Consider the following 27,319-nt stretch of genomic DNA (forward strand, 5'->3'; position numbering starts at 1 on the left):
CCAGAAGAGCGGTTTATTAGAGATCACAGGCAAAAGCAACAGAGTGGATGACAGAAAAACTGCCTTAAGGAAAGATTAGGGAAATACAGACCAAAAATGAGTGTTAATTATAATTAGCTCTATAGGGTTCCTTTACTTAATGTTTCTTAATATACATAAGAAGTGAGATACACTTGTATCCTTAGGTATATGAAGTATATTAATGACATGATTTGCAAAGTGAAGACCCTGTTTTAATAAAGAATACTGTGCTGATAACCTTATGTGGGTTGATAAGAAACCTATCAGTAAATGAACTCCACTAGCTTAGTTTGTCATTCCCACCGCACTTTGGGGGAATGGGTGAGAGCAGTTGATTTGAAAACGGGTTCTGAAGATAATAAAGAATGGCCACAAACTGACCATCCAAAGCCCCGTGTCTTTCTGGTCCTGCCCACAAGGGCTGACAAATTCAGAAAGGCATGTAACTGAGGGCAATCAAGACACACAACATTTCCATCCCCTCCCCCCCAAATCCCTTCATGCTACCTACCTTTGTTATCAGACCCTTAGCCCCACCCCCCAGCAACCACTGAGGTGTCTTCTTCATACCTTAGACAAATGAAGTCATTTTTACATGTGCCTGTTTTCCATCTGTACATCTTCTTTGGTAACTCGCAGTGTTTTAAAACCGGTTGAGTAAATATGTTGCCAGTATTTAAATTGGGAGAGTTTAAAGAAAAGTCTGACTCTGCTTGGCAGTTCAGAAGATAGGGCACCACTGACCTGGTGATATGGCACCAGCGTGGGGTCCGCCTACATCTCCTTTACTCCTCACACGAACTCTGTTAAGCAGGTGGTTTTATGCCTTTTCTATAGATGGGAAGGTTTGGTGTGTATGCATCAACTGACACTTTTCTAAGAACTATCTAGAATAGAAATTTATTTTTCTAAATTAAAAGTAACTTTGCAGACTACCTGACAGTAGAAAGAAGAAAAATGAAAGTAACATGAAGACCCATTCTCCAGGAAGAGCGACTGTTAGCATGTTAGTTTATCTCCTTCCAAAGGTGTTGTGTGTGAGTGTTTACTACAAAAATCAAGTCATACATGATGCTTTTGTAGTCTTTTAAAAAAATTTAATGTACTATGAATATCTTTCCATGTCACTAGATAGGGATATTTATACATCACTTCTATCGACAGCATTTTTGTCACATCGTGGTTATTTCACACTTTAACCACTCAGTATCAACATTTATGTTGTTTACAATTTTGTTACTACAAGCAACACTGTGAACAGCATCCTTACATGTATGTTTCTGTAGCAGAAATATAATTATAGGTAATAGATATGGCATAAAATTGCTTTCCAAAAAGTCTTATCAACTTATATTCTTAGAAAGACTTGTCTAGAAGGTGAGAGCAAACAAGAAGCATATCTGAACTCCCACTCCGGTGCCTTTTCTGGTTTGTACATGGTTCTTCCCTACTATGTGAATAACCTGGGATACGGTTACACCTTTTATAGCAGGCGACTTTCCTAAAGAAGACCACACCCTGCCTTGTTCCATACGTTTTTGTGCCTCTCCCGTCCTTAGCCACTTGGATTCAGTAACCTTTAACCCCAATGCAAATACGAGGCTACAAACGGCACCGTGGAGCCTGCCCTGCTGCTGGACAAGAGGCTCTTACATTGTCCTGTCGGAGAGACGGCTAACGGTCAATCCTATGGTTGTCCATTTACTTTGAGTTAGTGGTAAGCCAGAGGGGAAAAACTCATATTTTCTTCTTTATACCACTTTTGGAACAGTTTGATACATTAAAAAGAAAATTTATCCTTGAATATTGACAAATTCCATGTAGAATTCTGTGAAAAGTGTAAGCTGTTGGCCTGAGAGCCTGCTGTGGAGTGCAGCTGGGACCGCAATGAGCAGACAGTTCCCAGGGAGCTCCCAGCAGAGCATACACCAGCTATTAGGCCCAAGGAACAGGCTTAGGGCTCTTGGCCACACATTGGTCTTCTCCTACTACCAATATAAGCTTTGGTACATTTTTTTTCTGGCTATATCTACTATAAAGGACCCACCTTAAGCAAATACCTCCCTGATAATTCCACTGGTAGAATTATATATGGATCTAACCTGGATGAATATTGTATGGCTATAGAGATGGATTAAAAGCTGAGAAAAACACCTGGATATGATGGCAAAAGGCTGGCAGTAGCCTGTCCTATCTGTCATAGCATATCTTGTCCTTGGACTCACCAGCCATGCTCTTGTGTATGGATGTCTGTGAAGCAAGAAAGCAATCAATGGGTCCCCATTTCAGAAATTATTGGCATTACTTGGTGGGTAGATATGTCTGTAACTACCCCACCATCCTTGCGTCCTGGACGCTTGTGGGAAGCCCTATGGAATACTCAAACTCTAGCTCATTTGGGGGTCACCTCCACCCATTTAACTATGCATGGGAAACTCAACATTTTTGGGTCCACTCAGTATACCCTAACTGCTCCCAAGTCATAGCTACCCAATGGCAACAATATTTCTGGTGGATCCAACAACATTGGCCCCCTAAAAGAAGCAAAAGGCGAATACTTGGAGGAGTAGGGGCTGGCCTTGGTATCCGGGACAAGCTGAACTTGTATGTAGCTAATGAAGAATGTCATTCATTAGAAAAAGGTTTTTATCTCAAATAGGTCATCTAGAGGGAATGCTGTTTCAGGAAGAAGGAAAACGGAAGCAGCATGGAAAGATAATAAAGCCTTAGTTTAATGGATAGAACAGACTCCACAGACTAAAAACTCATGCACAAACCAACAATGGGAACGTGCCTGTGCCCTAACTCAACAGGGCCTATTGTCTATGTTAATGCAAATGGAATCTGAAGTGGCTATGCAACAATGGCCAACTATAATGGCTGCAGAAGCCCAGGCCAGACACTTATGGGACTCCTATGGTTCTCCAGGAATTTGGAAAATTTTGGATGGAAAATGCAGTCTACGACGTTGTGTCTTAAAGGCCCAGGTGCCTTGGTTAAATCCTAGGCTTAAATTCCCAGTAGTTCAACTGGCAGGCATAGGGACCATCCTAAATAATACTAGAATACTTCCAATGGGAAGTAGATGGGCTGTATTTAAAAATTATAAACAATGGGAACCCATCTCAATGTCTGATTGTGAAAGTCGGAAAGGTGAATGGTTATGCCCCCAATCCATATGACTTAATTCACCCAGTCCTGGCCTATTGTATCTACCCCCATGAATAACAATATATGGTATATGGGAAAGGGGCATTTTTGCTGGGGTTAAAAAACTCTTCTGTTATACTAAGCGATTTTTACTGTAATAACACCAAGTTTACTTTAAATAATACTGGAATATGGTGTAATACTGAAATTATAGGCAGAATAACTTTGCCTGAGGTTCATAAAACCTATAATATTGATACTGAAAAACCAATGTATTGGGAAATTGAACTTAATCCTCCCCATTAAGTCATTTCTATGGAAACTAATTGGCCAGAAGAAAAATTAAGAGCTTCTAGATAATGAAATAGTAGAGAGTCTTAATTCATCTGGCCAAACATATCATAAAGTACAAATGACAGTGGATGAAGGAGGAAAACATATAATTAGCTTAATAAAAAATTATAATACATGTAAAAGGTTTTTCGGTTGGCTGGGATGCTTGTTCCCCTCAGACTTTTCCTTGTCTAGTATTAGACATTTTCTGTTCCTAATCACTGTTATTGGTTTACTATTGTTACTTTTGTCCATGATATGTAAATGTTGTATTAGATGCAGAAAAGCAAAACTTAAGACAAACAGCAAAAAGACTCGGATCATGGTGGCTCAAAAATTAGAAATGATCCAGAATACTTTTTAACAAGGACATATAGGATCTGACTGTCTCCCATTTACCTGCCTTTTTAAAATATATATATAATTCGACCTTAAATGCCATCTAAGGTTATGGTCTTGCCCCATCCCCAGTGGTCCACCTGTTCAGCAAGACATGCTGACACTGAGACATCCTAAGAATGAGCCTTCCTAGCACTGTGGGACTCCATTATCCAACCAAAAGGTTGGTCATCAATGCATCCTTTGGATAGATTTATGACCAAAAGGGGGATGTGTGGATGAAAGGAGCCACATGCTAACCTGACAAGCTCAGGGGAGGCCTGCATGGCAGTCTTACAAACTCAGAGACCTAAAATAACCACAAAAGATGGTTTGAAAATTAAATATTTAACTACAAACAGGTTATAGTGGGTAGTCATGTCCTAGGCCATTATTTTCTCTGACAAAGATCAACTTAGATCTTCTTTACTGAGCCTATTTGCCTTTTTGCCTCTTAAGATAACATATCTGTGAGATGTCTGTGAGATGTCTGGGTAACTTGTAACTTCCTTTTTACCCCGGACCCCTCAGGGCACAACAAATGGCACCGGGACATTCCCTCATTGTTATTGTTATCAAGTTAATTGTCAACTGTTAATTACGTTAAAGTATCCTGTATCCATCTCTGTAAGAGAAGCACATATCCATCATTTCACTTTTCACCCAATCCCAGAGGTTTCCCTGCTTTGCTTTGTCCCACCTCCCTAATCTATCACCAATGGATTTCATGTAACTCACCTACGTCCCTTTCCTTTGATTTCAATGTATAAATATAGATGTAGCCCTCCATTCTCCGGAGCATTATCTCAATTCATTGAGGTTCTGCTTCCTGGCATATTTTGACAGTTTGGCCCAAATAAACTCACAAAAATTCTTTACAGGTTTCAGTGTGTGTGTTTTTCCGTTAACAGTGGTAAATTCTTTATCACACATTTAAAGGCCAGCACTGTAGGCCACTCCTGTGTTTCCTTAGGAGAGCAGCTCTTTAGTATGCACCATCATGGTAATCTCACAACAGGGTAGACAGACGACATGGCCTGGCTCTGTCTCTAACCTCTTCCATAGTAACACTTCAGGTTAGTGTTCTGGAACAAGGAAGTGAACAGAGATTCAAATGTTCAGGATCACTGTTTTTCATGGCAAGAAAACTGAACATGGAAGTAGGCTGTACCTGAGCTAACTGGGTCACTGAGGTCCTTCCTCCTGGGGCACACTGCTGCTGCTCCGGCTGCTGGTGTGACTGCAACGAGACAACTGCCAGCTTAGCTGAACATAATCATGAACACTGCAGGCCATTAAAGAAGTGGAAACACATGGATTCATGTTCAGAGAAAGAAAAATCAGGAGAAATCACTGTTGGTGTAGTTTGTCCTCTTTTCAGGTGGCCACTACTTGATTTACCACAGTAGAGGTATGCAGAGTTTAAATCAGAGGCCCCTGTACCTGGGGTTCTTCAGTGTCCGTCCGACACCGCTGTGTTCTGTCTGCAGAAGCCCAGTCCGGGACCCAGGCCACAGGCTGGTACTGGAGGGCAGTAGATGTTGCCCAGCTTTGGATTATCATGATTTGTTATCTAATAATCATTAGTCGGGTAATACATATTCATTGCAGGAAAAGAAATTCCATAATTGCAAGATAATATGTTTTTTTAAATAAAACTGGGCTTTAAAAAAAAATCTCATTTTAGACATTCTGAGGGAATGGGCTCTTAGACCCTAGTGATAAAGGGAGGGAGCCACAAGGAACAAGGGAGTGGTCCAGCCCTTAAGAACCCACAGCCCGCCTAACCCGTGTGGCTCAGTGGATAGAGCGTCGGCCTGCGGACCCAAGGGTCCCAGGTTCGATTCCGGTTGAGGGCATGTACCTTGGTTGCAGGCACATCCCCAGTAGGGGGTGTGCAGGAGACAGCTGATCCATGTTTCTCTCTCATCGATGAGAGAAAAAAAAAAAAAAAGCCACAATTATCAAAATTACAAGGCTAATGAAAAGCAAAAACAAAATATCCAGGAAATGGCTCAAGAAATTGAAATAGATAAGGAATGATCTCTATTTTCAAAAAACAACAACAAAACTATTTCAGAGAAATATACAGTTGTTGGGAAAATGACATACTTGAATACAGGAGAGCAGCAAGGTGACTAGAATTTGGCCTCAGCTTTCACCTTGTGAGATCAACTGGGAGAAAGGCAGCACAATAGCAGTCTGCACAGCAGCAGCTGAGCGCACACCTGGGACTGCTTTGTCATTAGGATAAAGGATCTAAGCCAGTGGTTCTCAACCTTCCTAATGCCGCGACCCCTTAATTCAGCTCCTCATGTTGTGGTGACCCCCAAGCATAACATTATTTTCGTTGCTACTTCATAACTGTAATTTTGCTACTGTTATGAATCATAATGTAAATATCTGTGTTTTCCGATGGTCTTAGGCTCTACAGCAGCGGTTCTCAACCTGTACAGGGCCGCCTAAGTACATTTGGGCATAAACACTTCAATTATAGCTTTGTGTTTAGTATCAAAAACCTTTTCTTTTTTGTGTGCGTGTTTTTCTACAGATCCCTTGCTCTGGATTACATTTGGAAAACTGCCTATTACAGATAAAGCACCTTTCCAGGTACGCTTCTGAGAAACAGATGTATTTATGCACACAAAGGTGTGTGCACACCTTTTCACACTCAAATGTCCATATGATGCCTGCGCCACGCTCCCAGCACATGCCCACCACGTGTGTGCGGCCGAGCACCCGGGTCCTGGCATAAACAGGCTGCCCCTGAACATGCTGGAGCCCCGCTGGCCTCTCCAGCAAAGTTTTTCTTTTTTTTACTTTGAAATAGTTTTATTGGCTCATAAGACCTTTGTATATTAAAAAAATACCCCAGAACACTATGCAGTATTAAATCACAATTACAAGGGGGACAAAATGGTGGCAGAATAGAAGGACGTGTCCTGTGCCTTGTCCTGGAGCAGATAGAATGAGCAGCTGAATCAAATAACATCCACCCCAAATTGGTGAAGGAGACTCAGCTGGTGAGACAATTCACAGCCGGGAAGGGCAGAGGACCCCTGGAGAAAGGTAAAATCAAGGATCTGGGCAGGAGACTCTGCCAGACCTCTGAGCCCAGAGGGTCAGAGGGAAACCACACGGCACAGAGCCGCGTCCCTTGGGACAGGCACAGCGTCTGACTGTGGAAAGGAGGTCTGCAGGACTGCTGGTGGCAGGGGATTCTAGATCTGGGTCCACAGCCAAGAGAGACTGAGCCCAGAGGGGGCAGCCTGGGGGGCTGACAAGACTGCGCAGTGCAGGCAGGAGAGGGGCTCGCAGAGGCGCAGCTCTTTCCTCTCCCTGTGGCCTTTGCTTTTCTTTGCTGAACCTGGTTCACAGGACCTTTCGGATACGGACACTCACCCGTTGCTGAGGTGCAGGAGGAGGTGTGGATTTGTAGAGTCTGGGGAGAGGCTGGGGAGAGGAGAGGGCCCAGGAGAAGCAGCTGTGAGTCTGGCGCTGAGTCATACCTGACGCGCGGACCCAGGCAGCCATTTTCTCCTGAAGAGATAGCCCCTCCCTGCAGTCTCCAGGCAGCCAATACAGCCACCCCCAGACTATACCCGGGGTGTTACAAAGGATACAAAAAAAGTCTGAATAGTCCCTGAGAGTCCACAGCGACTGGCCTGAAGAGAGGCCTTCAGCCCCAGGATCAGAAACTGAGAAGCCACAGACAGTACAGAAGAGTGGGATCTTAACCCAGCCAAAGGAACGACACTTCACTTTTTCATTTTTATTTTATTTTATTTATTTTGTTATCTTTTTCTTTATTTTCCTTTTTTCGTTTATTTCTTACTTTTCTATTTCTTTTTGCATTATTTTTCCATCACTCCAATTTATTTTATTTTTTATCCTAACTTTTAAACCATTTTTTTTAAAAAAAATTATCATTATTATTTTCTTCTTCTCATTCTTCTTATCCACTCATCCTCTTTCTACTTCCTCTATACTGAACTGAGGTCCTCCCCATATTCATCCAATTCTTAATAAGATTCTGCCCCACCCTCTTTCCTGGGAATTTGGTGTTTGTATGTTTTGATTTACCTGTTTGTCCTCTGGTGTTTTCTCCATATATATATTTACACACACACACACATACTGAGTGGCCAGATCATTATGACCACCCCATCAGTACTTCGTTGGGCCACCTTTTGCCTTCAATACTGCGGCGATTCTTCTTGGCATTGACTCCACGAGATGTTGAAAGGTGATGCGGGGAATCTGACACCATGCCTGATGAATAGCACTGTCCAGTTCTGTGAGATTTGATGGTTGTGGAACCAGCTGCCTGTTGGCTCTTTTAACTTCGTCCCACAAATGCTCAATTGGATTGAGATCTGGTGATTGTTGGGGCCACCTAAGCAAGGTAAAGTCTCCCTCACGTTCTTGAAACCACTCCTGCACAATACGAGCACCGTGGCATGGCGCATTGTCTTGTTGGAAGAAGCCATCTCCATTGGGATACACCAGTGGTCGGCAAACTCATTAGTCAACAGAGCCAAATATCAACAGTACAATTGAAATTTCTTTTGAGAGCCAAATTTTTAAAACTTAAACTTCTTCTAACACCACTTCTTCAAAATAGACTCACCCAGGCCATGGTATTTTGTGGAAGAGCCACACTCAAGGGGCCAAAGAGCCGCATGTGGCTCGTGAGCTGCAGTTTGCCGACCACGGGGATACACTATCAACATGATAGGATGAACTTGATCAGCAATGATACTCAGGTATGTTGTGCTATTCAGACGTTGTTCCACACGAATTAAAGGCCCCAAATCATGCCAGGAAAACACGCCCCAAACCATAACACTGCCTCCACCAGCTTGAAGGGTTGTACTCATGCAGGTGGGGTGCATGCTTTCATGCTGTTTCCGCGAAATTCTCACTCTGCTATCTGCATGATGCAACTGGAAATGTGATTCATCGGACCACATGACTTTTTTTCCAGTGCTTGACTGTCCAATCCTTGTGTTCCTGTGTGAATTGGAGACATTTTATCTTGGTAACTGCAGACAGCAAAGGTGTTCGAACAGATCTTCGGCTTCCATATCCCATACGATGCAGCGTACGGCTAATTTGCCTACAAACGTCAGGTGGTCATAATAATCTGGCCACTCAGTGTGTATATACATATATACATACATATATATATATATATGTATGTATTACCCTTTTTCTTCTTTTTCTTTTCTCTCATACCATTTTTTCTCTCTTCGATATCATTTGTGCTCTCTTTTCTCAGATGGTCACTTTTAGTAGGGTTATCGGTGTTATGAGTGCATTTGTTTTGTTCCCTTTGTGTCGTGTCTTGCCAAGGTGAATTTTATCCTGTTTGGCCAATGTGCTAGAGAGCAAGCCACATAACCAGACACCCGGAGAGGAGACTCCATCCACGAATGGGTCAATAACACTCCAGACCTAACTACAGAGGCAGGAAGAAGGCAGCAGAGAAGGAGAGAGCATGAGTTAGTGAGGGAGCAAAAGAGGAGTGTGTGGTTGTATTGGGTGTTGTGCTGCACCAGCACGGCCAAGGGTGAACCTGAGGATGGGCGGTGAAGGACTGAAGAAAAGACAGACAAGAGAATACAGCTGGAACTCAGTGGATCTCCAGTGCCTGGATGAGGACACAAAAGACCCAGCCTGGAACGGATGCTTTATTTTATAGTCTGATTAAAACAAGGTAGATTAACATGTATACAAATGTTCTTGTTTTAGCAACACTTGCTGCACCTCCCACAGCCCATTAGCTACTTAGGAAGGAATTAGGGAGGGCTACAAGGTCAGGCTTAATTATGCTAGGAGAGCTCTGCCCTCCAGGCTGGGACTTGTTTGTGGCCCTGCCACAGGTCAGCCCAAGGCTTGACCCTAGAGCTACTCCCTACAGGATGTGTGTGTGTGTGTGTGTGTGTGTGTGTGTGAGGCACAGTTAGATCCCACAAGGCCTTCGGGGGCAGGCTAACCAGGCTTGCCTAACTCGGCAGCCTCTGCTACCATTGCAAACTGTCCCGGAGAGGCCAGCTCTTCCTCAGAGGCCTAGCCTTTTTGAAGGGGAGAGCTGCTGTGACTGGGAGCCCAGCCTCACCCAGGGTGCCCTCAGATAATGTCTGGGACTCTACAGCCACCCCCACCAGGGACCTGCTACCTCAGCTGTGGTCCCGTGGCCACCAAGACTCCAGCCACCCTGGGCGCAGGCTCCTGTGAGTTCTGAAGCGCGCTCCCTTCTGACCGGCATGCTTTAGCCCAGGGCACTGCGACCACGCAAGCAGCAAACACGTGAGCAGCCCGCTCTTGTCTGAGGAGCAGCAACCATGCGAACAGCCCACCCCTGTCTGAGGAGTAACAGCTGGGTGATCAGCCTGCCCCTGGTGCGAACAGCCTGCCCCCGTCCATGGAGCAGCACTCCCCCCCCAAGGAGCAGCAGCCTGCCCGTGACTGAGGAGCAGCAGTGGCACTCAGCCCGCACCCTACACCTGTCCAAGGAGCAGCAGCCACGTGAGCAACCTGCCCCTGTCTGAGGAGCAGCAGCTCTGCGAGAAGCCCACCCCCATTCGAGGAGCAGCAGCCGCATGAGCAGACCGCCCACGTCCAAGGAGTGGCAGCCCCATGCAGCCTGTCCCCCCACTCCCCAAGGAGCAGTAGCTGCACACAGTCCACACCCATCCGACCAGCAACAGCCGGGCGAGTGGCCCGCCCCATCCGAGGAGCAGCAGCCTCACGAGCAGCCCGCCCCCATCCCAGGAGGAGGAGCCACGTGAGCAGCTCTTCCCCATCCAAGGAGCAGCAGCCTCTTAAGCAGCCCACCCTCATCTGTGGAGCAGTAGCTGCATGAGCAGCCCGCCCGCCCTCGTATGAGGATCAGCAGCCCCACACAGCCCGCCCCCATCCAAGGAGCAGCAGCCGCACATGCAGCTCGCTCCTGTCCGAGGAGCAGCAGTCACGCAAGCAGCCCACCCCCTGTCCGAGGAGCAGCAGCCATGTGAGCAGCCCACCCCTGTACAAGGAGCAGCAGTCCCATGACAGTCCGCCCCCGTCCAAGGAGCAGCAGCTGTGAGAGCAACCTCCCCCATCAGCCAGAGGAACCACTACTGCTGCAAACAGCACCCACCAGAGGAGCAGCCGCTGCCATGACCACCCAAGGAGCAACCACCACCTCACCACTGAAGGAGCCACTGCCACCCAAGGAGCAGCCCCTGCACGACTCAACACCTAGATCCTTTGGTGAGAACAAAAATGGGCAAAGAAACCCCCAAAGGAAAGAGAAGGAGGAATCGCCAGAAAAGCAGCTAAGTGAAATGGAGGCATGTCAGAAAAAGAATTCAGAATAAGGGTCATACAGTCCATAAACCAGATGGATGAAAAAATCAACAACTTCTGTAAGAATCAAGATGAAATAAAGAGTTATATAACTGCAATAAAAAAACACCATGGCAAGTTTCAAATGTAGACTAGGAGAAGTGGAGGACATAATTAGCGAATTAGAAGACAGGGATGAAAAACACACCCAAACTGAACTGCAATTAGAGAAAAAAAGACAGAAGGAGAGCCTAAGGGAGCTGTGGAACAACATAAAACAAAGCAACACATGAATAACAGGGGTGCCAGACAACAGGAAGAGGAACAAGGGTTAGAAAACCTATTTGAAGAAATAATGTCAGAAAACTTCCTTGATGTGGGGAAGAAAAAGTCACACAAGCACAGAGAGTCCCAAACAAGATGAACCTAAAAATACCCACTCCAAGACACATCATAATTATGATGACAAATGTTCAGGACAAAGAGAGAATCTTAAAGGCTACAAGAGAGAGACAGAAAGTTACATACAAGGAATCTCCCATTAGATTATCAAATGACTTCTCAACAGAAACACACCAGGCCATAAAAGAATGAAAGGAAATTTACAAAATGATGCAAAGCAAGGGACTGAATCCAAGAATATTCTATCCAGCAAGGCTATCATTCAAAATTGAAGGGGAAATAAGGAGCTTCAGAGACAAAAAAAGGCTAAAGGAGTTTATCACTACCAAGCTAGCAATGCAAGAAATGCTAAAGGGACTGGTGTAAAAAGAAGAAATAAAAAGGTAAGAAGGAACACAGACACAAAAAATAAAAATGGCTACAAACAAGTACCTATCAATAATAACTTTAAATGTAAAATGCACACTGATTCATTTGCCTGTCACCATAACCATTATTGCTTGTCTCATTTTCGGTTCTTATAAGTGTATTTCTAATAGCACATGATCTCACTCATCTAGGGGAAATAATGAACAACGTGGACTAATGAACAAGAACAGACCCAGAAACAAGGAGGCATGGATCAGACTGTCCGGCCTCGGGGGGAGGGTAGGGTAGGGTGGGGGTAAAGGGGGAGATCAACCAAAGGACTTGTGTGCAAGTATATGAGCCTAACCAGCGGTTAAGGACAACAGGGGGGTGGGGGCATGTGTGGGGAGGGGTGTGGGATGGGAATGGGGGGACGAGGACAAATATGTGATACCTTAATCAATAAAGAAATTAAAAAAAATAAAAAAATGTAAATGAACTAAATGCTCCAATCAAAAGACATCGAGTAGCTGAATGGATAAAAAAAAAACAAAAAAAAACATGACCCATACATATGCTTTCTACAAGAGACCCACCTCAGAACAAGGGACTCACACAGACTGAAAGTGAAGGGATGGAAAAATATCTTTCAGGCAAATGAAAAAAAAAAAAAAAAAAAAAAAAGCTGGGGTAGTAATACTTAAATCTGACAAAATAGATCTCAAAGCGAAGGCCATAAAAGAGATAAGGAAGGCCACTTCAAAATACTAAAGGAATCGATACAACAAGAGGATATAATCCTGATAAACATATATGCACCCAATGTAGGAGCACCCAAATACATAAAAAATCTCCTGGAAGATATCAGGGGAGAGATAGACAACAATACAATCATAGTAGAGGACTTTAATATACCACTGACATCACTGGATAAATCCTCTAGACAAAATATCAGTAAAGAAACAGCAATCCTAAATGACTCACTAGATCAGATGGACTTAATTGACAATTTCAGAACATTTCACCCCAAAGCTACGGAATATACGTTCTTCTCAAGTGCACATGGGACATTTTCAAAAATAGACCACATATTGGGTCACAAGCAAAGTCTCTCCAAATTCAAGAAGACTGAAATCATATCAAGCATTTTCTCAGACCACAATGGCATAATATTAGAAATAAACTACAATAAAAATAGCACATGATCTCACTCATCTAGGGGAAAAAAAAATTCAAACACTTGGAAACTGAATAGCATGCTACTAAACAATGATTGGGTTACCAAAGAGATCAAAGAAGAAATTTAAAAAATCCTGGAAACTAATGACAATGAAAACACAACAATTCAAAATCTATGGGACACAATGAAAACAGTCCTGAGAGGGAAATTTGTAGCTCTACGGGCCTACCTCAAAAAAATAAGAAAAAAGGGTAGTAAATCATCTAATTCTACAACATAAAGAATTAGAAAGAGAGCAACAATAAAAGCCCAGAGTGAGCAGAAGGAAGGAGATAATAAAGATCAGAGCAGAAATAAATGACATAGAGACCAAAAAACACACACACACACACACACACAACACAAAAACACACACACAATACAAAAGATCAATGAAACCAAGAGCTGGTTCTTTGAAAGGATAAACAAGATTGATGACCCTCTAGCCAGGCTCACCAAGAAGCAAAGAGTGAAGACCCAAATAAACAAAATCAGAAATGAAAGAGGCGAAATAACAACAGACCCTACAGATATACATAGGATTGTTAAAAGATATTATGAACAACTCTATTCTAACCATCTAGACAACCTGGAGGAAATGGACATATTCCTAGAAAAATACAACCTTCCAAAACTCAATCAGGAAGATTCTAAAAATCTCAATAGGCCAATAACTATGGAAGAAATTGAAGCAGTCATCAAAAAGCTTCCAGCAAACAAAAGCTCGGGGCCAGATGGCTTCACAGGGGAGTTTTACTAAAAATTCAAGGAAGAACTAAAACCTATCCTCCTCAGATTATTCAAAAAAATTCAAGAGGACGGAACACTTCCAAGCTCCCTCTATGAAGCCAGCATCACCCTAATACCAAAACCAGATAAAGATAACACAATGAAAGAGAATTACAGGCCAATATCCCTCATGAACATAGATGCCAAAATCCTCAACAAAATTCTAGCAAATCATAATTAGCATTACATCAGAAAGATCATACACCATGACCAAGTAGGATTTATCCCAGGAGTGCAAGGATGGTACAATATCTGCAAATCAATACACGTGATACATCACATAAACAAATTGAAAGATAAAAATCACATAGTCATATCAATTGATGCAGAAAAAGCATTTGATAAAATCCAACACCCTTTCTTGATAAAAACTCTCAGCAAGGTGGGAATAGAAGGATCATACCTCAACATAATAAAAGCCTTATATCACAAACCCACAGCCAACATCATACTCAATGGGCAAAAACTAAAACCATTTCCCCTAAGAACAGGAAAAAGACAGGGATGCCCACTCTCAGCACTCCTGTTTGACATAGTGCTGGAAGTACTAGTCATTGCAATCAGACAAGAAGAAGAAATAAAAGGCATCCAAATTGGAAAAGAAGAAATAAAACTGCCCTTATTTGCAAATGACATGATACTGTACATAGAAAACCCTAAAGACACCATCAAATAATTATTAGACTTAATAAATGAATTCAGCAATGTAGCAGGATACAAAATTAACACCAATAATTCTATGGCATTTCTATACACCAATAGTGAACTTACAAAAAGAGAGACTAAAAAAGCAATCCCATTTACCACTGCACCAAAAAAATTAAGATACCTAGGAATAAACTTAACTAAGGAGGTGAGAGACCTGTATGCGGAAAACTACAGAACACTGAAAAAAGAGATAGAGGAAGACATAAACAGATGGAAGAACATAATGTGTTCATGGATTGGTAGAATCAACATCATTAAAATGTCTATACTACTGAAAGCAATCTATAGATTCAATGCACTCCCCATTAAAATACCAACGGCATATTTCACAGACCTAGAACAAACTTTCCAAAAATTTTCTGGAATAAAAAAAAAAGACCCCGAATAGCTACAGCAATCCTGAGAAAGAAGAACAAAGTAGGTGGGATCTCAATACCAGATATCAAGCTGTATTACAAAGCCACTGTTCTAAAAACAGCCTGGTACTGGCACAAGAACAGACATATAGATTATTGGAATAGAATAGAGAACCCAGAAATTGACCCAAACCACTATGCTCAATTAATATTTGACAACGGAAACAAGAACGTACAATGGATTCAAGACAGTCTCTTCAATAAATGGTGTTGGGAAAATTGGACAGATACATGGAAAAAAAAATGAAATTAGACCACCAACTTACACCATATACAAAAGTAAACTCAAAATGGATAAAGGACTTAAACATAAGACGGGAAATCATAAAAATACTAGAGGAATCCACAGGCAGCAAAATCTCAGGCATATGCTGAAGCAATTTCTTCACCGATACAGCTCCTAGGGCAATGGAAACTAAAGAAAAAATAAACAAATAGGACTACATCAAAATAAAAAGCTTTTGCACAGCAAAAGAAGCCATCAATAAAACAATAAGAAAGCCCACTGCATGGGAGAACATATTTGCCAATGTTATCACCAATATGGGTTTAATCTCCAAAATTTATAGGGAACTCATACAACTTAACAAAAGGAAGATAAAAAATGGGCAACGGACCTAAATAGATACTTTTCAAAAGAAGACATAAGAAAGGCCAAGAGACATATGAAAACTTGCTCAAAGTCACTAATCATCCGAGAGATGCGTATCAAAATGACAATGCGGTACCATCTCACATCTGTCAGAATGGCTATCATCACAAGTGCTGGCGAGGATGCGGAGAAAAAGGAACCCTTGTGCACCACTAGTGGGAATACAGACTGGTGCAGCCACTGTGGAGAACAGTATGGAGTTTCCTCAAAAAACTAAAAATGAAACTCCCATTTGACCCAGTGATCCCACTTCTAGGAACTTATCCCAAGGAACTACAAACACCAATCAGAAAGAATATATGCACCCCTATGTTCATAGCAGCACAATTCACCATAGCTAAGATTTGGAAACAGCCTAAGTGCCCATCAGCAGAAGAGTGGATTAGAAAACTGTGGTACATCTACACAATGGAATACTATGCTGAGGTAAAAAAAGAAGGAATTCTTACCATTTGCAACAGCATGGATGGAACTGGAGAGCATTATGCTAAGTGAAATAAGCCAGTCAGAGAAAGATAAATATCACCTGATCTCACTCATTTATGTAATATAATGAACAACATAAAGTGATGAACAAAAACAGATCCAGAGACAGGGAAGCATTGATCAGACTGCCAAACCTCAGAGGGAAGGTAGGGGAGGGTAGAGGTAAGGGGGAGAGGTCAACCAAAGGACTTGTATGCATGCATATAAGCCCAACCAATGGACACAGACAACAGGGGGGTGAGGACATGAGTGGGAGGGGGGTGTGCGGGGGCAATGGGGCAATAAGAACACATAAGTAATAAATACCTTAATCAATAAAGAAATAAAAAGAAAAATCACAATTACATTTTTTTTTACCAATTAAAGCTACCCAGGATATACATTTTTAAAGGGGAAAAAAAATCCTACAGAACTGAATTCTGAAAAGACATTATGATTTAAATACTATGACAAAATAGATAATTCCTTATAACATTAATTCATTGCACAAAGCTGCCAGACACTTCCATACACATAACCATGGCAGAGTGCAAATGAACACAATTCAGCATTACACACTGAGCTGAAGTGGCTGTGCCTCCACTTAAGAAACTCTGCAGTTTCTGGCACAAAAAGTTGGGCTGTTTTAACTTTTACCAGGAAACCAACTTCACAATCCATTTACTCTCTTTCTGGCCATTCCTATTAAAAAAAGGAAGAAGAGAAAAGAATAGAAAGTAACATCCTTCTGCTGTCAGAGCCTCAAAGAGTCAGCCTCGCCTCTGCTTGAAGAAATCCACTCCTCTCAGTTCTCCGGGCAGCTGTTCCTGGTCCACAGGCTCGCTGTACATGGGTTGTGTTTGCAGCCCTTGCCATAGCCCAGGTCCTTCAGGAGCCGGGTCGGCGGTTCCTCAGGTGCAGCGGGCGGGGGCACAGGCCCCTGGTGGTCCCGCAGGCAGGCTTTGACGTTGTGGTAGGCGCTGTACACCTCAATAGACTTTGGGCAAAATAGACCACACACTGGGCCAGAAGCACCTCACATTCCGGCATGCCTATGAAGTGACAGCCCTGGTAGGCGGCCACTGCTTGTGGTAATGCAGATGGGTCTGCCAGACCTATGTCTTCACTGGCAAACCTCACCAGCCTCCTTGCCACATACAGCGTCCTCTCCTCTTTCAAGCATGGAGCATGCGTGCCAGCCAGTAGAGGGAGGCACTCGGGTCTGAGCCCCGCATCGACTTATGAGGAGCAGAGATGCAGTTGTAGTGCTCTGCTCAGTCATACAACATGTGAGCCTTCTGGAGGCCTCCCTTCACATCATTCCCAGTGATCAGAACTCTACTGGGAGAATAGGCTTGCCCACTCTTCTTAGAAAACATCTTCCTGGAGCTTAACCCGGCCAGCACCGCCAGCTGGACTCCCCAGCAAAGTTAACTGGGGTCGCTACACCAGCAGCAGCGCGAACCTCTCCACCCCCACAGGGCCTGGGGCCTGGGGCCTCGGCCCACACCCACCCCAGCTGCTCCACCTGGGGCTCTGTGTGGGGTGGGGAGGCCAGTGCTAGGAGGCACCTTGGAGTGCCAGCAGGTCTTTCTTTATTTTTAAAAGACTGCCCCGCACACACACCCGGTCCCCAGCGCCACTCTGGCCTGGGCGAGGGGCCACCTGTGGTTTGAAGACCGGTCACGCCCCCGATTGTGGCTGTGGTCCCCTCTGGGGTGCTGGGCCAGCCTGGGTGAGGTGCCACCAGCAGTTTGAAGGTCGGCCATGCCCCTGATCCAGGCGTGGTCCCCTCATGGTGACAGGTCATTTGGTCGTTTAGGTTGTGATTTAGAGGCCCAGTGCATGATTAAGTCATGCATGTGTAGGGTCCCCTACACGCTTTTGCTTTTGATCGCGGTGGAGCTGGGTGCCTGGTGCGGACAGGCACCCAGCTCCCCCGCTTTTGATGGTCCGCGGCGGGACGTGAGCTCGCTGCCCCAGAGGCCCCTTCTGTGCCGCAACACAGCCATGGCTCAGCGTCCTGCTGGCCCAATCGGCCACCCCGGTCACCCCGAGTCCCGCCCCGCCGCGCCTCCTGGCCAATCATGGGCATAGCGAAGGCATGGCCAATTTGCATATTTGTCTATTATTAGGTAGGATTGTGTAGTCTGATTTGTCTTCATCACTTTTATAAGGCATTCCAGACCTAGTTCCCAAATTCTGGAACCCTATTTGGTTCCAGTTGTAGCCCATGCACTGGGTACTGTAATCTGAATCTAATGACTGGTCAATGAAACACACAAAAGGAAATCTATTTAAAGGGCAGGGGATCATAAGCAATTAAGTACCTTATAACAAACCACTCCATCCCACTTGTAGGGAGGGGATTCTTAACACAACAGGAGCTGATGAGGCACAATGTTTGAAACTAGACCCATGGTTTGTGAGAAAAGCAGTTTTAGCATTGACAACATCACAGAAAAGATCATGCAGAAACAAATGAAGGGAAAGAATTCTAAAACCAAAATCTGACTCAGTAAACTACATATCTGAGAGGAAGTCATACAGCACGTGCTTAAAGAAAAGGCTGACAAATGTTCACTCTAGATAAATTATGAATGATTTGGTGACAAACCACCAGAAATGAATTGTTTTAGTCCAAGGGGAACTAACAGGATACAGTTACGGAAAGCCATGTTTGCAAAATTATTTCTTAAAGTAAGGAAGAAAACCAAGCATGAAACTGAAATTTAATCCCTAGAATAGAGGTAGATCTTATTCCAACAGCGTCTAGAACTGTGTTCTCCAGGGAGAAATTCTGTAACAGTGATGCACAAGCTTTTGATCACAAGACCTCTTTACACACTTAAAAATCAGAGGCCCTCAAACAGCTTTTGTCTGAGTTACATCTAATGTTTATGTCAGCAATTAAAACAATTTTAAATGTTGATTAACTCATTTAAAAATAATGAATGCATTGCTTGTTAATATTAAAAACATTTAAATGAAGAATCTATTTTCTAAAACAAAACTAATGATTTTTGCAAGCCTCATTAATGTCTAGCTCTGGAAGACAGCTGGACCTGCCTACGTCTGGCTTTCAGTCTGCTGACACATCTGTCTTTGGCAGAAGTACATGAAGAAAATCTGGTTTCACACAGATATGTAGATGGAAAAGGCAGACATGTTTTAAAATAGCCTTTTCAGATAATTGTGGACATTCTTTAATATGACACTAAAATTAAACAAGTGATAGTTTCTTAAAGGTTAGTTGCAACATAGAGTCTGAAATCACAGCAATGAGTTCTGTTATACTAAAACCCACTGATCTATCTTGCACTTTGAATCTTTTTACCCATGCGTGATTTTTTAGCACTATATGCATTTGGTAATTTGGAAAATATTGGCTCACTGAAATGTACAGATCTTCCAAATGTTGAAGTAGTTTGTCATGCAATTATAAAAAGAAATCCCATTAATGACAACAACAAAAACGTCTTCTGGGTTAGGAGCTGTGAAGCTCAAATGGCTAAGTTATCCACGACGCAAATTTTCACCTGAAAAGCTTATTTTATCATTGTTAATAAATACTATCAGTTGTTTTCCTGAAATGATAGACCCACTCTATTCATTTTGGAGAAAATGTCCACCAAATACCCAGCAATGATGGTGTTCCCCTAAGAAGGGCTAGTTTACTCCCTGCACAGTCACACAAGTGCTGTCCCTGGAAGCAGTGTCGTGCTTTAGGATGCACCCATCTGCGTGTGTTCTCACTGCCAGTGATGGGAGAGAATGTGGTGCAGATAGGTAGCTCTGCCTGCATTTGTGCTAAGGTGGCCACAGTTTTGCTCACTATACTTCTGTCCCATTAACGTAAATACCGACAAAGTGAAAAGGGCAAATAATGTCTTAATATTATTACAAAAGTAACTTGGACTTTGTGGATCCCTGAAAAGGTCTCAGGGAGGGATCCGTGGACCACACTCTGATTACCAGTGTTCCAGAGTGACACCCAGAATGCAGCTGGGACCCCCTCCCAGTCTAATTGCTAGGATTATAGGTAGCTACAATGGAAAATCAACCTTCAATTTAAATGTCACTCAACATTAGATATTTTTAAACCTGCACACCTGATGGATTTGACAAATTCCACTGTTGAGTTCTGGCCCTCAGAGAGTAGGACCTGCCAGGTTTCTGTACGGCCAACAGCGGCCTACTTACTCCGAGCTGCCGTGGGATGGTTGGCACACAGCCCTCCCCGCCGCTTCCACCTGCCCTCAGGCCAGGGTCCCGAAGGTCCCCGTCGGGCACCTGCACGGCTATGTACTGGGCCAGGCTCTGCACACAGCTGCTGCAGTGCTCCAGCGCCTGCTGCTTGGACTCTCCACTGAACTGTACCCGGAACATGCGGCTCTTGTTCTGTTTGACAAAGAGAAAGTTATTCTAAGTGACCCTTGTCATATCACTGTACTTTTATTTACTGCAGGGTCTTCTAGTGAGTGCTTCCCTTTGCTCAGAGGAAAAGAGGTAAAGACAAGGGAGCATTCACCCTAGATTGTTGGTGTGGGTATAGAAATGCTAAAAACCAGTTTTCTTCCCACTTTTGGGAGCTGTTCCTCTTACTAAAATTCATTTCCTTCAGGGAACGGATATTAATGAAAATGGAAAAGCCCATCTTATACAGACCAGGAAGATGACATACTGATTGCAGTAAAAGATCAATGTTTTGTCTTACTTTGGAATAAAGATTAGATAGCTTTTAATTCCTGAAGTAAAAATCAGTGAAGATAATACAGCATATTCCTGCCTCAACAAAAAATTTTTTAAAACTGAGTACATAAAAGAGCAAACCAGGTAGATGCCATGCTAAACGAGCCAATGAATTTGAGAAACAAGACTGGGAAATGGGACAGTCAGGCTGCTAAACGCTAATGTGTGCCATGTGAGTGATCTGTGACATTCTTTATCTTCACAGAGGCCATGTTACGTATCCTCAGACTACACAGAATTACATATTGCCTTTAATCTTCTGTATGACTTACATCCCTTGGCAAATAAGCAAATTTGGAAGAGATGCAATTAACATTTTTTGAATCTGACAACTACATCAACTTTATTTGATTGTGAGCTAAAAAATTAAATTATAACAACAACCACAAAAACCCATTATTTTAAGAGAAGTAGCTTCCTCTTTTCTAGTCTAATACTAGAGGTCTGGTGCACGAAATTTGTGCACTGGGGGGAGATAGGGAGGGGTCCCTCAGCCCAGCTTGCACCCTATCCAATCTGGGACCCCACAGGGGATGTCCAACTGCCAGTGTAGGCCTGATCCCAGGGACCGGGCCTACACTGGCAGTCGGATATCCCTCTCACAATCTGGGACTGCTGGCTCCCAAATGCTCACCTGCCTTCCAGACTGACCACTCCCCCACCAGCCTGATCAACACCTAACTGCTTCCCTGCTGGCCCGATTTCCCCCAACTGTCCTCCCCTGCCGGCCTGATCACCCACAACTGCCCACCCCTGCTGGCCTGGTCCCCCCCAACTGCCCTCCCCTGCTTGCCTGGTCGTCCCTAACTGCCCTCCCCTGCTGGCCTGATCACCCACAACTACCCTCCCCTGCCAGCCATCTGTGGCGGCTATCTTTGACCACATGGGGCGGCCATCTTGTGCAAGGGCGTGAAGGTTAATTTGCCTATTACCTCTTTATTATATAGGATTCTGCCCAGTTTAGAGAAGTCAACTTACATAAAAGTCACCCCAAATAGGATGGTCTGTATTGTGTACTTTAATTTCTTCTGGGAAGAAATTCAGATGCTAACTTAGCAACAACACTTTCCATTTATTAAATCCATAAATCACACTGCTAACTGGAAAATGTAACCACAATCAGGCAAATTCTGTAAATTCCTATAAGCAAAAATCCCTTGATTCTCCACTTCACAACCCCACTATTTAAATGTTTAGGTGAAGCCATGAAGCAAAGCCCTGTATTTAGGTTACAGAAAACTCTTGGCGTGGTCAGGTGTCACATTCAGAATAGACCTGCAACCCCTTTACTGTCATTGTTGGATTCTCTTCATTTTTTAATTCATTTAATTTCCCCCCTAAGTAGAAAAGTAATCTGTTACCATTACCCCCTCTAACAATGAAAAAATACGAAAAAGAAACATCCTATCTAATAAAAGAGTAATATGCAAATTGACAGTACCTCTGCTACAACCACAAGCCATACCCAGCAGCCAATCAGGAGCAAGTATGCAAATTAACCCAACCAAGATGGCTGTGGCCACGTAGAGAGCAGGAGGCTTGGGTTTGCCTGGCGATGGAGGAAGCCAAGCTTCCGCAGCCCTGGCCTGCCTTGGCCTCCGCTCAAGGCTACAAAGTTTCAATTATAGAAGATAAATAAATCCCAGATACCAGGGCCTCTGCCTGGGTCACTGGGGAGCATGGCCAGCCTGAAAACTACCACAGGCCCCTTGCCCAGGCTGCCCCACGCCCTAAGGGAACCCCCACCCTGATCCATGACATCCTTCAGGGCAAACCAGCCGGCCCCCACCCATGCACCAGCCTCTATCCTATCTAATAAGAGAATAATATGCAAATTGACCATCACTCCAACACACAAGATGGCTGCTCTCATGTGGACACAAGATGGCTGCCACAAGATGGCCAGCAGGGGAGGGCAGTTGGGAGGGACCAGGCTGCAAGGGAGGGCAGTTGTGGGAGATCAGGCCAGCAGGGGAGGGCAGTTGGGAGGGACCAGACCTGCAAGGGAGGGCAGTTGGGGGCAATCGAGCCTGCAGGGAGGGCAGTTAGGTGTGACCAGGCCGGCAGAGGAGGGAAGTTGGAGGCGACCAGGCCTGCAGGGAAGGGCAGTTGGGGGGACCCAGGCCTGCATGGGAGAGCAGTTGTGGGGGGACTAGGCCTTCAGGAGAGGGCAGTCAGGTGTGATCAGGCCTGCAAGGGAGGGCAGTTAGGGGTGACCAGGCCTGCAGGGGAGGGCAGTTAGGGGCAAACAGGCTGGCAGGGGAGCAGTTATGCATCAATCAGGCTGGCAGGGGAGTGGTTAGGGGGTGATCAGGCTGGCAGGCAGAAGCAGTTAGGGGCAATCAGGAAGGCAGACAGGCAAGTAGTTGGGAGCCAGCAGTCCTGGATTGTGAGAGGGATGTCCTACTTGGATCGGGCCTAAACGGGCAGTCGGACATCCTTCGAGGGGTCCCAGATTGGAGAGGGTGCAGGCTGGGCTGAAGGACACCCCCCCGTGAGTGCTTCCCTTTGCTTAGAGGGAAAGAGGTATGTATGGCTAAGGGAGCATTCACCCTAGATTATATTAGGGTATAATATATTAGAACATATACACACGCTCATGTATATGTGTGTGTGTGTGTGTGTATATATATATATATATATGTATATATATATATATATATATATATATATACATACTAAAGGCCTGGTGCACGGAATTCATGCACTCGGGGGGCGCGGGGTTCCCTCAGCCCAGCCTGTGCCCTCTCATAGTCAGGGAGCCCTCAGAGGATGTCTGACTGGTAGCAGGCCTAAGCTGTCAGTCAGACATCCTTAGCGCTGCCGCAGAGGCAGGCCACTGTGTGCGCCAGCCATCAGCCTGGCTTGTGGCTGAGCCACTGACCACCAGGTTGGCCAGCTGGGGAGGAACCACGGGAGGGCTCCAGGGCATGTCTGGCCCATCTCATTCAGTCTCGATTAGCCAGACTCCAGCAGCAAGCTAACCTACAGGTCGGAGTGTCTGCCCCCTGGTGGTCAGTGCATGTCATAGCAAGCAGTTGAGTGGCCTTAGCATATCATTAGCATATTACACTTTGATTGGTTGAACAGCCAACTGGATGACTGGACACTTAGCATATTAGGCTTTTATTATATAGGATATATATATATGTGTGTGTGTGTGTGTGTGTGTGTGTGTGTGTGTGTGTGTATACTACATATTACACACAATATAGTGTATACAGGTCATATATATAACATTTTACACTACTCTTTTATAACCTAATTATTTCACAATAAGTATAAAAATAGAAGCATAGTAGTACTTCATTACTTTTAATGGCTAAAGATATTGCTTTAACTGAGCTGCTATTGACATTTTATTTCCTGCCTTTTTCCCTATTATAAAATACAAGCTTTGATAAGTACTTTACACACACATCTTTGTACATAAATGCCTGATGAAAGGATCCGTGCATTTGGGTGCCTTGTGCCAAATTGCATGGAGCAAGACTGTACCAGTTACCCTCCCGCCCCTAGAGTCCTTATGCCCATTTCCCTGCATTCTCCAACACCAGAGATTAGTATTCTTCTTAATTTTTTAAACCTATTAGATTAACATAGATTTTTATCTTGGAATGTCATTCCTCTGATTTCAGTGAGGGTGAAGATTCTTCTTAGACTACGGTCATTCGTAATTTTTATTTTGTCATTGCCTCTTACTTCCTTGGTCACTTTCTCTTGGATGAATAATCCCTAAATTATCAAGAGTCATTAAAAGCAAACTTTCCCTTCTCAGGGAAAAGAACTGGTAAGAGAACTATACATTCTGTTTTTGGTAATACTACCCATCTTATTTTGTTTAATTGAGCTGATCTCTTGTTTACATTCAATTAGATGTTCCCAATTCACTCTGGTTTAGGCTCTCTGTGAAGACATCTATATGAAGTACTTTATATTAGCCATTTCTATTATGATTCTGTTATTATATAACCTTTAGAGACAATAACATTAAACATTATACCTCATAACTAGATGAAAAACTGTAAGAAACAGACAATTATTAAGTATATAAATGGCAAAAACCTCAGACCAATTATATTAGTCTAGTGGTGTCTCCATGTGGTGTACATACAAAGAGGTTTGGAGAGTCAGGGTTTCTCTGGATGGAGTTCCAGGGAATGAGAGGGAGGCTGAATGTCTGATAGCCTGACTGAAGCCTCAGCATGTTTCCTTCTGAAAAATTCTCAGGTAGAATTCGAGTTTATCATCTGCAGCCATCAGCACCATTTCAAGGTACGAGGACCCAAGGTAAACCAAGGCACATCAGGAAAAATATGAAAATGAGTTACATCTCCACCACATCCTCAATACTATGGGGTAGTGCAATGGAAAAAACCTGCCACTAACAAAAAGGATTTCTAAGTTGAAAATCTTGATGAGATTTCTTTTTATGCCATAATGAAAAGTCAAAAAGACTTTTCAGTTCACTTGCTGTAAAATGGAAAGTTTTCAATATATAGTAACAGCCATCAACTGCCCCCCAAATAGTCTCAGTTTCTTTCTTGTTTTTTCTTAGTTAATCTTCATCCAAGGATTTTTCCCCACTTATTTTTAGAGAGAGTGGAAGGGATGGGGAGAGACAGAGAGAAACATCAATGTGAGAGAGATGCATTGACTGGTTGCCTCCCACATGCGCCCAAGACGGGCTGGGGATCGAGCCTGCAATGGAGGCACATTTCCTTGACAGGCATCAAACCCGGGACCCTTCAGTCAACAAGCTGAACAAAACGACCCAGGGCTAATCTCAGTTTCTATGCTCTAAGGAGATGAGCTCAAAATTACTACATGTTAAGTGTGACATACATGTTAAATTGTTGTCACCCTACTTGAAAAACTTAATTTCAAGTTCTTACAACTAATAGAAATTCCTCTTTTACACAGACTCCTTAAAGAAACAGAAGCTGAGGAGACCAGGTAAGTGCTTGTCTCTTCACACCATCTTCCTGTACTCCCAAGAAAGTCAGGTTCCCCCAATTCTGAGTCTGCACATGGAGCTGAAGCCACAGGCCCTACAGCTGACAGTCCACAGTCTCTGTACATGGAGGCACAGGGCCCAGCTAGCACCACACAGGAGGAGCCAGAGGCATCAGAGGCCTCGAGGGGCTTTCCCACTGTTTTAGATCAGTCATTCAGATCTGTAAGGTTTCCATCACCACTAGGGCCACAAATGGAGCAGTTCCCCACTTCGAGTAGTGAATTCCTCTATTGTAGGAAATGGAGGGGAGAGGAGAGAGAAAGGACTTAACCAGAAAAAGGACCTAAGCTTTTCTTTGATCCTTTGCTTTGAAACCAAAGCTAGACTAGACAAAATCATAAAAAAAAAAAAAAAAAAAAAATCTTCAGCAATCTAACTAGGGTGAGAAATAAAGAGAACAATGGGCCGAAACTGGTTTGGCTCAGTGGATAGATTGTCGGCCTGCGGACTAAAGGGTCCCAGGTTCGATTCCGGTCAAGGGCATGTATCTTGGTTGAGGGCACATCCCCAGTGGGGGGTGTGCAGGAGGCAGCTGATCGATGTTTCTCTCTCATCGATGTTTCTAGCTCTCTATCCCTCTCTCTTCCTCTGTAAAAAAATCAATAAAATATATTTAAAAAAAAAAGAGAGAGAACAATGGTTTGGGTTTGCTCCTTTGAAACAAAGTCCCTTCAGAAAGGGTTTTATGACCCTGGCAGGTGTGTCTCAGTGGTTAGAACATTGGCTTGTATACCAAAAGGTCTAGGGTTCAATTCCTGATCAAGGGCATATATCTGGGTTACAGGTTCTTCCTTGCCCTGCCTTGCGGGAGGCAACCCATTAATGTGTCTCACATTGATGTTTTTGTTTTTTCTCTCTCTGTCTCTCCCTCTCGCTCCCTCTCTTTCACTCTCTCTAAAAATCAATGGAAAAAAAAGAAAGGAAATTATGTGTCAACTGTTAGCCAATCTGCCAGGACCATTCAGATCAGAATTCCTAGACAAAAGGAAGTACAAATAGGCAGAATTTATACAATCTATTTATTTCAGCCAGAGAGAAAAAAAATATAATCTTTATTATCACAGGATTTATGTTATATTAAATTGCTGTTAAAAGATTGAAAATTTTATTTCAAAATACTTTTGTCAATTTAAATAATGTCATTTATTACATAATACCTGGTTAACTAGAGTTACCCAAGGCAAGAAACACCAAAGATACGTTTTGCCAAGTAAGGCAAAAAGAAGAATCTGTTGGTTCAATATTAATATACTAGAGGCCCAGTGCATGAAAACTCATGCACTGGAGGGGGTCCCTTAGCCCGGCCTGCCCCCCCTCACAGTCTGGGAGCCCACGGG

General features: G+C 43.7%; 1 protein-coding gene across 3 annotated transcripts in view; it reads right to left on the reverse strand.

The window, feature by feature from the left end:
• REC114 (REC114 meiotic recombination protein) overlaps positions 1 to 27,319 on the reverse strand; it is a 150,886-nt gene that overhangs the window by 261 nt on the left and 123,306 nt on the right. For 2 of the 3 annotated variants that reach the window (XM_054716714.1, XM_054716712.1), the window contains 2 exons: positions 20,417 to 20,614; positions 5,054 to 5,122 (listed from right to left, as the gene is read on the reverse strand). In XM_054716714.1, coding sequence (XP_054572689.1) covers positions 5,054 to 5,122; positions 20,417 to 20,614 — 267 coding nt within the window. The remainder of the gene's footprint in view (positions 1 to 5,053; positions 5,123 to 20,416; positions 20,615 to 27,319) is intronic. The other variant, XM_054716713.1, reaches the window with a different exon arrangement.

Source organism: Eptesicus fuscus, chromosome 5 (assembly GCF_027574615.1).
Source record: "Eptesicus fuscus isolate TK198812 chromosome 5, DD_ASM_mEF_20220401, whole genome shotgun sequence".
Lineage (NCBI taxonomy): Eukaryota > Metazoa > Chordata > Mammalia > Chiroptera > Vespertilionidae > Eptesicus > Eptesicus fuscus.